Here is a 13,619-nt window from a genome sequence, read left to right as displayed (position 1 = left end):
TCATTTCTACTCTGAGCTTTGTTGTTTCCTTCCTTCTACTAACTTTGGGCTTAGTCTCTTCTTTTCTACTAGTAGTTCTTTGAAGTAAGGTTGCTTTTTTAAGATAATTTTTTTCATAATATATGCATATATTGTTAGAAACTTTCCTCTTAGGACTGCTTTTGCTGCATCCCATAGTTTTTATATTTGTGTTTTCATTTGTCTCATTACAAATGAAATACACACACACATAATTTCCCCTTATATCCTATTGTTTGTTTAGGAGTACATTGTTTAATCTTTGTGTATTTGTAAACTTTCCAGTTTTCTTATTGTAATTGATTTCTAATTTCATAGCATATGGTCATAAAAGATCATGATGAGGTGTCAACCTTCTTAAGTTTATTAAGATTTGTTTTATGGCCTAATGTACGATCTATCCTGGCAAATGTCCCACGTGCACTTGAGAAGAATATGTATTTTGCTGTTGCTGGGTGGAATGCTCTGTAGGTCTCTGTTAAGTCCATCTAGTCCAACGTTTCTTTGTTAATTTTCTGTCTTGATGATCTGTCGATTATTGAAGATGGGTTATTGCTATCCCCTTCTATTATACTGCTGTCTATTTCTCCCTTTAGATCCGTTAATGTTTGATATATATATTTAGTTGCTCCTATGTTGAGTGCATACATATTTATAAAAATTATATCTCCTCAATGAATTTATATATATATATATATATATATATATATATATATATATACTATAAAATGACCTTTTTTGTCCCTTGTTACAATCCTTGGTTTTAAATCTATTTTTTTCTGGTGTAAGTATAGCTTCCCCAGCTTGTGTGTGTTTGTGTGCATGTGTGTGTGTGTTTGTGTGTGTGTGTCCATTTTCATGGACTATCTTTTTCCATTCTTTCAGTATATATGTCGTTAAAGCTGAAGTGAGTTTCCTGTAGGCAGATTGTAATTGGGTCTTGTTTTTGTTTCATTAAAACATTAAGCTACTCTATGTCTTTTTATTAGCCAGCTAGCAATTTAGAAATGAGATCAAGCGACTGTTTTTCACATGCTAGTGAGATTTTGGATAAAAACACTTTTGACAAGTACCCTGTACTTATATTAAAGTTTAGCATTTTATGCACAAAAGACATAAATAATAATATATTATTATGGACTTCCCTGCTTAAATAGCGCCGACAGCAGGAATTTTAAGACTTTGTTAGAACTGTAAATTATTAATCATCCCTTTTCTTTTGTTTCCCTGGTAATGTTTGGCCTGGGCCCCTCCTCTCTGTCTTTGTCTCTAGATTTAGATGTGGGGATTCTATAGCCTCAAATGGGGCGTGTTTTTTTAAAATTTATTTTGAATTATTTTATTCCTTTGCACCCCTATCATTTGTACTTCATGGGTATGTGGAAAGATTAGACCAAGGCTTAGCACTGTCATGAGGAGAAGAGTTGGGATGGATAATAAGATTGAGAAGATACTAAGGCAGTGAAGCTGGTCCTTACTTGTATAATTACAGAGGTATGAAAAACTCTTTTCTTACTAATGGATATGATCTTTCACATTTCATCCCAGGACAAAGACCCCTCCTTGGAAATCTTGGTTCCCTTTCAAATACAAACAATTCAGTGAGGGGGGGGGGGCAAAGCATAAAGATTAAAATTCTAGATGGCACTGGAAATGAACTTTGCCTCTTCTAGAATAGGGCTTTTCATAATGTGGGTCCCCTGAGTTCCTTTCAGGATGTCCATGTTGATATTTACACTGAAGATCCAAAAACAAACATAAATAAAACCTCTAGCATCTAGTTTGAATAAAGGCAGTTATATCAAATGACACCAGTGGTCATATATTCTTAATCATTACATATTTGCTTCTATACATACACATATGCACATGTACGCTAGTTTTATGTAAGAATTCTTTTGAAGCAGTAAAACTCATTAATTTCATTGGATTATGACCCATGAGCACATGTCTTTTTAATCTTCTATATGATAAAATAGGAGGTGCACATAAAGCATGTCTGAGTATACTGAAGAATGACAGTTGATGGTTATCTCAGGAAAAAGTACTTTTGTGATTCAGTTGTGAGCTGAACTTGCCACTTTTTTTATGGAACTAATTTTTTCTTGACAACCAACAGACAAACCATGGTTATTCAGACTTCAGTGTTTGGCAGACATTTTCTCAAAAAAAATATGCAGGAAGCCTGCCTCTTTAAGAAAAACAACTGACAGTATTTATTACCGATGATAAAATTTAAGCTTTCAAACAAAAAAAAAATAGAATTTTGGAGAACTCCTATTTGTCACCATGAGCTTGACAGTTTTCCAATATTTGAAGACTTTTCTGATGAGATTGGTGGTAATATTAATGAATATAATGTTTTGATATTATATAATGAAAAGTGTCAAAATGTGGAAGATCTGAATAACTCAGTGTTCCCATATTTTCCAGATGACTAATGCATGATGTTACAAAATCAGAAGGGTAGAAAGATCTATTCAAAGAACAATGTGGAACATTGGATTTTAATGTAACAGAGGAGGAGTTCATTGATATGGGTTCAGATTGCACACTGGAACTAACTGTTAAGAAACTATGTTTGTTAATCTTAGTATGGCACCATAGAAGAACATACACAACTATCATAACAGATTGAGTGCAGAAGCAAATCTGACTATGCAATCCTCACCTGCTCAGCTAGATAGTGAAGATATCTGCAAAATGCAGTGATGCATTTCTTCTTGCTGAATTAGGTTTGTTTCAGAACATAGTTATTGTCATAAAAATGTGTTATTTATGTGATATGTAATGTAAAATAAATATTTTTCTGTTCTTATTTCTAAAATGACAATTAGCAATAGATGTAAGCCACATATATAGAGAGAATTCAATCAATTCGAAGAGTATGAAGGGGTCCTGAGACCAAAACATTTGAGAACTATTGTTCTACACCAACATCTGACTTTACAAAGAGGTAACTGAGGCCGTAACAGGTGATATATCCACTCACATGGGGCCAACTGTGACTAGATTCTATCTCTGAAAACCGCTGTTTGCATTGCTTGTTTCCCCTACTACACTACTACCATAACAACCTTCACATGAACAAGGTGGTCAGCTACTCTCCAGTAAGCAAGGATAGGAAAGTAAGTTGTGATGGAGGCCAGCTGAGAAAGCCTTTCTCACAGCCTGGGGAATGAGAGGCCGGGGAGGCCAAAGGGCCTCTTTCAGGCAGTGGGCGTATCCGTCGGGAGATGTGGGCTGAGACAGATGAGCAGGTTCCAGAGGAAGAAGAACATGACCTACTGTGGACTGTGTGCCTCTTTTCCAGAATACAATGACCTTTTCTTTATCCTTCGACCTTGCCTCCAGGGAGTTTGCCCGTTGGAAAGTGAACAACTTGGCTCTGGAAAGGAGAGACTTCTTCAGTTTGCCACTGCCTCTTGCCCCAGAGTTTATCCGAAATATCCGCCTCCTGGGAAGGAGACCCAACCTGCAACAGGTTACCGAAAACCTGATCAAAAAGTACGGCACCCATTTCCTACTTTCAGCCACCCTTGGAGGTAAGCAACACTATGATCCTGCATGAATTGTCGCCAGGTTGTTTAAAATAGCTTTAAGGTCCACTGAGTATAGCTTCAATAGTCTTCTTGCATCTTTTGTTTTTCCTGGCCTATTGCCTGAGAATTGTCTCCTTTCTGGTGCCTTTGAGAACAGTATAGCTTCTTAATATCCAAACTCATTCCAGAATATTGCTGTTTGCTTCTCAGCATCTTCCTGAGAAGGGGGATGGGATAAAGAGGTTGGGAGACACATAGACTCCCACAAACCCTTGCCAGCAGGGGGTGCTCTCAGTTTCCTTTTGACTGAGCCAATTAACTGAAGCTTCTCCACATCCCTATATTTGCTGTGGCTACAGTTGCCAGGTCCATGGGCAAAGAGGGAAATGTCTGTTGAGTCCCTGACCCCTCTTCCTCTTTTATATAGATGAGTGACCACACACCAATTCTAATAATTCTGAGCTGGAGGGAGGCTAAAGTGGGGGTGGGATGGTGCAACTTTGGCTAGGACCCTGGGCAGAATCAGAAGCTCTAGAGAGACAGAGTTCTCTCTGCCTGGCAGAAGAAAACAGGATTTATTATAACATTTAGCTCACTGTCTGATGGACAAAAAAGAGCTCTCTGAGGGGTCAGGCCAGCTGCTGCATGTGGTAGGTGTTGAGTGTTTGAGGGGAAAGGGCCCCTTAAACTTCAAGGCTTCTGCCCTTTTGGAGCCTTTTGGAGGGATTATAAATATCCATGGCAACTTCTCATAAACAACTTAAGAGGAAGAATTTTATATCCTCAGGTAGATGCCTGAGATAGAGATCAAAAGAGGATGCCAAATGGATAAACTGAATGACAAGGGGGAGCTTTGGGGAGACATATGGAACTAAGAAAAGGAAGGAGGCCTCTCAGGTGTGATGTCTGTTGTCCTATGATAGTCGGTAGAGATTTCTCTAAATATGGTAAGGGAAGGGGAAGAGGCCATCTGCAGGAGTAATAGGCTCTTCCTTAGCTCCGTCTATTCTGGCCAACATTTCAGGTTCTTATTGGTAGGGGAGGAGGGAGCAGAAGGCCTCATCAATGAACCCACGTTGTTTGCTATAGGAGAAGAGTCTCTGACCATTTTTGTGGACAAGCGGAAACTGAGCCGAAAGACAGAAGCAGCAGGAAGTGCCCCTACAGCTGGTGGCAGTGGGAACAGCTCAGCTGTGTCCCTGGAGACCCTGCATCAGCTGGCAGCCTCCTACTTCATCGACAGAGAGAGCACCCTGCGGCGGCTGCATCATATCCAGATAGCCACAGGGGCCATCAAGGTAACGGTCTGAGAGGCACTGGGGAGGCTAGAGTCTTAACCAACTCCATGTGTAACCGGCCTGACCGATTGAGGGGGAAGGACGTTTTTCTCACAGAAGCATATTCAGGCCTAAACATGCTCCAGGTCTTCATTCTGCCACAAACACTCATGTAGATCTGCTCTGAAGCTGACTCCAGCTGAGGGGCTATAGAGAAAGGAAGCAAGGCCCCTGCTCCCCCAAATAGTAGGGGATAGAGATAATAAACAATCAAATATCAGCAAAGTAATTTCAGATAATGATAAAGTTAAAAGATAGTCATAAGGTACAGATTTTCTGGGGTGAGAGAAGGGAGCAGGTAATATTCACCAGTTTGGTAAGGGGAGGACACCTTTGGTCTATATGTGGAGGCTGAGATCTGAATATAGACTGTATATAGACCTGAGGGAAGAGTGTTCAGGCAGAGGGAACAGTAAGTGCTGAGGCCCTGAGGCAGGAACCAGCTTGGTGGTTTGGTGGAACACAGAGAAGACTGCTATGACTACGGTGAGATGAACAAGAAAGGTGCTGGTACAAGATGAGGTCAGAAGTAGGCTGGAGCCAAATTACGTGGCCATGATAGAGAACTTCAAAGTACAATGGAAGACAACCAAAGTGTTTGAAGCAGAGGAGCAATATGATCATACATGTTTGGAAAAGATCAATATTACTGTAAATTTAGTAACTATAACCTCCATCCCACTATTTCTACTTACATCTACCAGAGTTCTAGGAAAGTTCATATTGTTTTAGAGAAAACTAGTAAGAATACTTGAGAATACTGGATTTTTAAAATTCAAAATATAAAATTAGGGTGGCAAATAAGGGCCATCTAATCTTATATCCTGCCTTTATCCTACCCAAAATTCATAGGGAAGTCCCATTTATTTATTTATTATTCAATAAATATTTTGAACACCTTCTATGTGTCAGTCACTCTTCTTGATACTGATAATCCAAGAGTGAACAAAACATATTAAGTCCATGATATTATGAAGCATAAATTCTAGTAGTAGAGACATAATTAAATAAATATGCCATGTCAAGTGAGATTATTGGTATGAAGAAATGAAACCAGGGAAAAAAGGATAATGGAGACCCGGTGCTTTAGGAAATGTTATTTAAGGAGATATTTGAATGAGGTGATGAAGTAAGCCACATGTGCCTCTTAAGAGAGAGCATTTTAGAAGGAGAGAAGAGCAAATGCAATTGCCCTAAAATGAGAGTGTTCTTGGTGGAACACCATATGAGTGGAGTTAAAGAGGGATGAAGTGGGAGATGGCACAAGTGGTTGTATGCACAAGATCATGAACATTACTGATTAGTGACTGCTGCAGTGGTTGAGGTGAGAAATCATGGTAGCTTGCTCGGACATAGCTGGCTATAAATAAGCAGTGAGAAGTTGGAAGATTTAGAATGTGTTTTGAAGATAGAGCCTACAGGACTAATCATGAATTAGAAGAAAGGAATCCAGATTAACAGCAAGATTTTTGGCCTGAGCAACTGGAAGAACAGCAATTGCATTTGGTAAAAAAGGGTCACCCTGGGGGAGGTGCAGATCTGAAAGGAGTGAATCAACAGTATGGTTTTTAACATATTGAACCTGACATTTCTATTAGACATCCAAGTAGAGAAATCTAACAGTCAGTTGGATATCAGCACCAGGATTTCAAGAGAAAGGTAATGATTGGATATATAAATGTGGCATACAAATATATACACATGCATGGTTGATATTTAAACCTAGGGGAAAGAATGAGATGCGATCACCCCAGGAGTGATTGTAACTGGTAAAGTGGACCTGGGGCTGAGCTCCGAAGCACATCAATACTCAGAAATGGGAAAGAGGCAGAGGATCTGACAAAGGAGGGTGAGACAAAGCAGAAAGAACCAGTCAGATCATAAAGCCATATGAAGAAAGCATGTCACAGAAGCAGCAGGCAACTGTGCTAAAACGCTGTTGAGCAGTGAGGTTGAGAATTGCTATAAAGGCAAACAGAAAAATGGACGTTAGCTGGACAGTGATATGGGATCAAGTGCTTTTGTTTTTCAGATGAGAGATATTCTGGAATGCTGGTATGTTGATTGAAATGAGTCAGTAGAGAGGGAGAAAGTGATGATGTAAAAAGAGTTAGGCGATGATTGCAAATGTGATTGAGTAGATGAGAGAAGTTGATATTCCGTGCATGGATAGATGAGTAGGTCTCACATAGTAGCATGAACACTCACTCCATCCTTTGTGGGCAGTACGGAGTACTCAAGGACAAATGCAGTGGGATGGCAGAAGGGGGCGGGGTAGGAAAGGAACCAGCAGTTCTGGCCTGATTGATTTCACTTCCTCCATGAAACAAGAAACAAAGTTCTTGGCTAAAAGGAAAAGGAACTGTTGAGAAAAATGCATGAAATGGTCTTTTCAGAGAGTGGGAGTTAGGTATGGAGTCAGTTGATGAGATAAATGTAATGGGCTGTTGAGCAGCACTGGATGCCCATTTGAGACTCATTGTAATAATTATAACATGAAACCTGTCAGCAGAGTTTTGAGTTTTATCAGCTACATTCAGCACCTCATATTTAGCCATGCTAGAATAGATGAAGAGTTGGATTTAACCAAGGTATGTGTGTGTGTGTGTGTGTGTGTGTGTGTGTATGTGTGTGTGTGTGTGTGTACAAGATGAAAAAAAATTTGCAAGGGAGCTGAGTATAAAAAGGAGTGAGTAGCCGGGACCGGTTTGGCTCAGTGGATAGAGCGTCTGCCTGTGGACTGAAAGGTCCTGGGTTCGATTCCGGTCAAGGGCATGTACCTTGGTTGCAGGCACATCCTCAGTGGGGGGTGTGCAAGAGGCAGCTGGTTGATGTTTCTCTCTCATCGACGTTTCTAACTCTCTGTCCCTCTTAATTCCTCTCTGTGTAAAAATCAATAAAAATATTTAAAAAAAATAAAAAGGAGTGAGTATAGTGAGGAACTAATGGATTTGAGAGCATTAAGAAGTGACAAAAAGTAAAAAAAGTGGTCAGGTCAAAAACTTAGAACTCTAAGTAGGATTCTTCCACATTTATGTTTAAATTATTGTTGACATTAGGTAGATTTGATGACTTGTTAGAGGAAAGAGACTAGAGGAAGCACAAATGTGTGTTGCTTAATATTGAAGTTATAGAGGGAGTGAAATTCAGGTTCTGGGGTATGGATATGGGTGTGGGTAGCTAAGATGGGGTTGAAAGACAAGATGAGGAGGTGAGGTGAGGAGGCCAGAGAACTGAGAGGCCAGGGGATTAAAGAAGGGTCATCAACATGGGTGCTGAAGTCAACAGGAAGGATGCAGATGTGATGATGGTAGGAATGATGGTGGTAAGCAAGCTTAATGTTGAAAATCCTCAGTGAGTGAAAGTGAGTAAAGGAAAAATAGACTGCAACAAGGGGGAGTAGAGGGTGACAAAGTCCTGATGGTCCTAGCTTCCAAGAAGCCAGAGGTCATTTAGAGAGGAAAGAGAAGCAGGTTCAGGATATCACAATGGCAGACTCATCTGACTTCCACATCCAGGAGAGCGAGCTATGGGAAAACAGCCACTACTAGAGAAGACTGCTGGGGAAGTTGTGTATTCGGGATCTGCTAGACTGTGGCCAGTGCAAAAGGTGAGGAGAACTCTTGAGAAGAGATTGAGGCTATAGGGGATCTTGCTGAGAACTGATTATTTCAAAGGGCACGATGGAAGGGATTAGATTAGGAATGGACAGTGTCTGGACTGAGTCTGAGAGAGGAGGATGACTGAAGTTGGCAGGGATGTCAGGTACATTTGGGATGCTAATGTCTCAGGCAGCTTTTAAAAAAAAAAACTATCAGTAGCGTGGAGTGGGTTTTACTAGGAACATAGAACTCTATAGAAACTTCTCTCCATCTTTAGTCCTAAACTGTGTCCAAGTTAGAGAAGAATTGGTCTTACCCAGAAATTAAAAGTAGACCAGGATCAATAACTCAAAGATCCTATTAATGTTCCTTCTTATCCTTTGACTTGACCAACTTTCCACTTTTAAAATCCCTTCATAGCATCATTCCCTCTTTGCCTGAATATATTCCTTCATTCATCATCCATAATTGCCCCCTTACACATATTCATTTGCCCTTTGCCTCCTGTTCATGTCCATTGCTATTCTGTTCATTCAGGATCTTATCAACTCTTACCTGATCTTCGTGCATTATCCTTTTAACTAGTCTTCCTGACTTTATTCTCAGCTGTTCTTCCTGATCCACCCTCTATGCTGCTTACAGGAGTGAAAACCATCAAATAATATCACCCCCTTGCTTAAATTCCTTCAATGGCTGCTGACTGTACATGGAACAGAGCCCAAACCACTGTACCCCAGCCAGGGTTGCATTGTAAGTCAACGGAAAAAACACGGGCTGGAGCCCAAGAGTCTGCCAGGCTTTGAACAAGTTATAAAACTTCTCTGAACCTCAGTCTTCTCATCCTAAAACTGTTGAACAATTATAATAATTTCTACCTTGAAGGATTTCTGTGAAGATCAAATAAGAAAATCTATAGAAAGCATGAGCAATAGCTCAACTGGAGGTTGAAAAGGGATAACTCCTCTTCTTCTTAACAAAAAGATAAGGCCATTGAAGTGTTATCCCCACTGTCTTTATAGTTTCATCTCCAAATCATCCTTTTACATTCTTCTGGACCCGTTTTCCCCCAGCCCTTCACTTACCATTTATACCGTGAAACCAATCCTATCTAATTACCAGTCTTTATTCAAATATATCATGGTCTATGTCTCCTCCCCTGGTATCTGCTGTTTGGTTTGTTTACAAAGCTTGTCTGTTCACCTGAGTGGCTCTTCATCATCCTTCTTTGATCAGCTCAGAAAGCTAACTCTTTTATGATGCCTTTCCTGACTCAAAAGGCAGATAAATGCCCCTCTTCAGTGTTTCAAGCACATGCCTCTTCTATGGGGCTTATCAGTTGAACTACAATTGCTAGCTAACATCATGATCTCTGAGATTATAAGGTCCGTGTGGGAGGGACTGGGTCTTACTCATCTTTGGTTCCCAGTAAGAGTACAGAGCTGGCCACATTTTAGGTGATGAGTAATGGGCTCTTATGGAACACTTTTATGTCAGGACAAAGATAGGCAGGTCAACCCTTTAAGGTGAGCAGAGCCAGGGGAAGGGATGCCAACACCTCCCTTTGCTTCTTAGCTTAGCAGTGACCTTGGACAGGTCAAACAGGTCTGTAGACATCACTAAGTTATGTAAAGATGAGGACTGGGAGGAGGGAAGATGGGAGAAAAACACTGTATGATCTCTGTTTTCTCATGGTTCTCTGAATTACATTCCATGGGAGAATCCAGTGTGCTCCTAACAGAAAAACTCCAGGCCAGTCAGCCCAGTGGAAGCTGATAATCATCTCACATTTTATGTGTTAATGGCGATGTTCCAAAAACAGGCTTCCAAGGATGGTGGTTACTTTTGATTACCCAAAATGTTCCTCTGAGAGCAAGGTGGACCCGGATCAGCACACACCTCTACTATTGGGCTTGGCATTTTATAATACAGCTTTTTACATGTGCATCTGTCTCCCACACCCATCGCGACAAAATGGCTTACAGTGGTGGGACTGCGGAGTGCACACAGTTCTGGGTCCCTTCACAGTATCTGGCATAGTGAGGCATGCAATCAAATGCTCGATAGGTGACAGTGGGCTGCATGGTTTAGTGAAAAACAAACTTACTCAAGTGAGAAGATTTGGGATTAGGTTTCAGCCTAGAAGCTTCCTATCTCTATGACTTTGAAGAGTCACTGAGCTCCCTAACATGGAGTTGCCAATGATTTGACTTACCCCTACCCAGGCTTATATTCAGTTGCTATGGCTACATAGTTACTAAAATATTAAAATACTTCCATCCTGGCTGATAAATGATCTTCACCACAACCTCCTGTGTGCCACCCTAACCATCTCACCCTCCAGATGTCACCCCTCACCCCATACCGGTAGTAACCAAAGGGCTAATGCACCTCAGGCTTCCAGAACCCTACTTTGCGATACCCTGTTCTTCCTGCCACAAATATTGTGAATGTTACCCCTAATTCTTAGCTGGAGTGATACCAAATGATATAGTTCACATGAAAACACTTTATAAACTATAAAGGATGACTACATATCCATCCTTCCCATAAGTGTCGGGATGTGATCAGAGGCATGAAGAAGGGGAGGGAGCCTGTTCCTCAGTCGCAACTCACCCTCATTTTAATTGAAGGCTGAGGAAGGACTTGGTGGGGGGTAGCTTGAGATGCTCCAGAGCCCCAAATTCAGGTGGATCTGGAGATGGCAAAAGGAAGTGGTTCTCACAAAGCATCCTAGGAGGGCTTTGTTCAAATTGCTCAAGGCAGCAGCCTTCCATTCAGTTTGCAGATCTTTTCGGCTCACTTGGCGGCCCTGCTCTCCCAAGCAGCCCCCACTGCTCACAATTAGAAGCCCATTTTAAGCTCGCAGCTCGGCAGGTGTCCCATCAGGTAGGGCAAGAGCAGCCGGAAGTGAAGGGCAAGGGGAGGAGAGTAGGCAGTTAGAATGATGGCTCGCTTGGTCTGGTATATATAAGGAAAACTGGATGTGCTAATGAACCTGAGATCCATCAGGGCGTCTGATAGCAGGCTGGTCTCTGTCAACAGACCAATTAGCACACAATTATTTCCCCTTTCTGAAAGCTTATCTGAGACACTCTTAGGACTTGGGTGCCTGAGTGAACTGCACTTTCCATTACCTCTGTATAATCTGCCGAGCAGCCTGCCTCTTCTATAGACAGAGACACAGGGCTCTCTGGACCAACCCTGCAGAGTCTCTGAGACTCCATCACTGGGGGCAGGGGGAGGTTATACTGCTTATCAAGTCCATGTTTAGGCACTGTCTGCAAGAGCACCCTCTCCAATGCCCTCTCTCCTCCTCACTTATCTAGGGAGGACAGAAGTGACTCAGAGCAGAATAGCAGAGGGAAGAGCAGTGACTTTGGGATCTAGTAAAATCATAGTGAGCCTTTCTCCCTCTTGGAGATCAGGCCTAGATCATTCCCTCTAATAGGAAATGAGCTTGAGGATCATGGTCATTGTCACTTCCCCATTCCTATCCTTGTGCCACAATTAATAAAATGAAGCTACTCATATTTGCTCAATAAATTACCTAACTGATTGTCCTCTGTGAAAATTACCTTTGATAATAGCAAAGTAAAGGTCAGAAAGACCATCTCTGGCAGCCCAGAATGTTAATAGGATGGTGGGAAGGCAGATGGATGGCTGGTAGGGAGGAAGGCTTACCAGTGGGACTAAGGACAGGAAGATGGCTGTTCTAGGTTTTCCTCCTTTGGAGTCATCTGTTCCTACAAAAAGTGTGTAGTTTCCTCTCTGCCTAGACCCGATACTGGTAAGTGGACCAGCTCAGTGATGGGTGAATGGCAAATCCAGTGCAGAACTGTGTGACCATGTGGTGCCAGCTTGCCTGGTGTTGGGAACCAGCAGGTCTTCCAAATACCTTGCCCAACATCCCACCTAGCCCTTCAACCCAAGCCATTCCACTAGGGGCAGGCTTCTCCAGAACAGGTGAGCTAGTCCTTACCTATGGCTCTTCTTACAGGGATTTTCATACCATATAGATAAAGAAGATTTCACTTGATATAAGGCAATGCTCAGCCTTCCACTTCAGTCTGGCAACTCACCACTTACTCACTCACTCACTCACTCAACTCAGCCCTTAATGCCCATCTACTGGGGAACACAGGCCCATGTATAACTGCCAGAACTTGGGGATTATGGAAACTTGCTTCCTCTTGTCTGCATCCTTGTGGCAATGATTGGGGCTTACACACTGTGAGTTCCGATTGTTCCTTGAATATTTGTTAAATAAAAAAATAAGTGAATGGGTAAGTTGGATGAATCCTAGCCCAGCAGGTGACTAGCTGTGTTACTTTGAATAAGTCATTTAAGCTCACTGGTCTTGGCTCTCTCATTTATAATACAAGGGTCCTACAATCTCAAGGCTTAACAATTTGTTTTACCTCAGGTTCACATTCAGAGGAGAAGGTAGATCACCAAAATATGCTGTTTAAAGTAATTGCTTTTAAGATTGATGTCATCTAAAGGGATTTAACTCTATTTTCTGCAGTCTATTGGCATGCCCTCACAGGAGACACAGGGGCACCAAACTGGAGTCTGGGGACTTAAGGGTTAAAATCCTCTTTGGGCTACTCAACAGTGTGGAACCTTGGGAGAGTGACAGTAGTGAGATTCATCTCAGAGGGTTACTGTGAAGGTGAAAAAGAATGATATTAGAGGATGAACTTGGAAAACTGTTGTTTCTACCCTTGTCATGGTCTTGTGTCCCATTTATGTACTGTGTCTATCATTGCCCCTTGGTCTTTGCAAGTATATCCTTTTCTCTCAATTCCCTCCCCATCCCACTCCTACTCATCCTTCAAGACCAATGTCTGCATCTGGCTCACCTCCTCCATGAAGCCTTCTTTGACTAATTTAAGTTACAATATCTCTCCCATCTCTCACATTTCAAGTCATTATCATACCAGCTCTCACTTGCCCCTTCTTTTTCTCAGAGTACCTTTCCCTCCCTTCTCTTCGTGTCCACTTTCTACTGAGCTTTAAGGACCAATTCAGTTGGTGTCTTCTCTGCTACTTCTTCCCTTGTTTTCTCTTTGTTTAGAACTATACCTTCCTCAGTAGCCATGACACACTGCTTCTGCTAG

The 13,619-nt window shown here is 41.6% G+C and overlaps 1 protein-coding gene across 1 annotated transcript in view; it reads left to right on the top strand.

Annotated features, from left to right (window-relative positions):
- Positions 1 to 13,619, top strand: part of BRINP2 (BMP/retinoic acid inducible neural specific 2) — a 94,690-nt gene that overhangs the window by 63,571 nt on the left and 17,500 nt on the right. The window contains exons 3-4 of the mRNA XM_036442671.2: positions 3,373 to 3,563; positions 4,650 to 4,858. Of these exons, the coding sequence (XP_036298564.1) occupies positions 3,373 to 3,563; positions 4,650 to 4,858 (400 nt within the window). The remainder of the gene's footprint in view (positions 1 to 3,372; positions 3,564 to 4,649; positions 4,859 to 13,619) is intronic.

This window comes from Pipistrellus kuhlii, unplaced genomic scaffold, assembly GCF_014108245.1.
Source record: "Pipistrellus kuhlii isolate mPipKuh1 unplaced genomic scaffold, mPipKuh1.p scaffold_m20_p_18, whole genome shotgun sequence".
In the NCBI taxonomy this organism is placed as follows: Eukaryota; Metazoa; Chordata; class Mammalia; order Chiroptera; family Vespertilionidae; genus Pipistrellus; species Pipistrellus kuhlii.
Note: the sequence above shows the minus strand (reverse complement) of the source record. Positions and strands in the feature narration are given on the sequence as shown.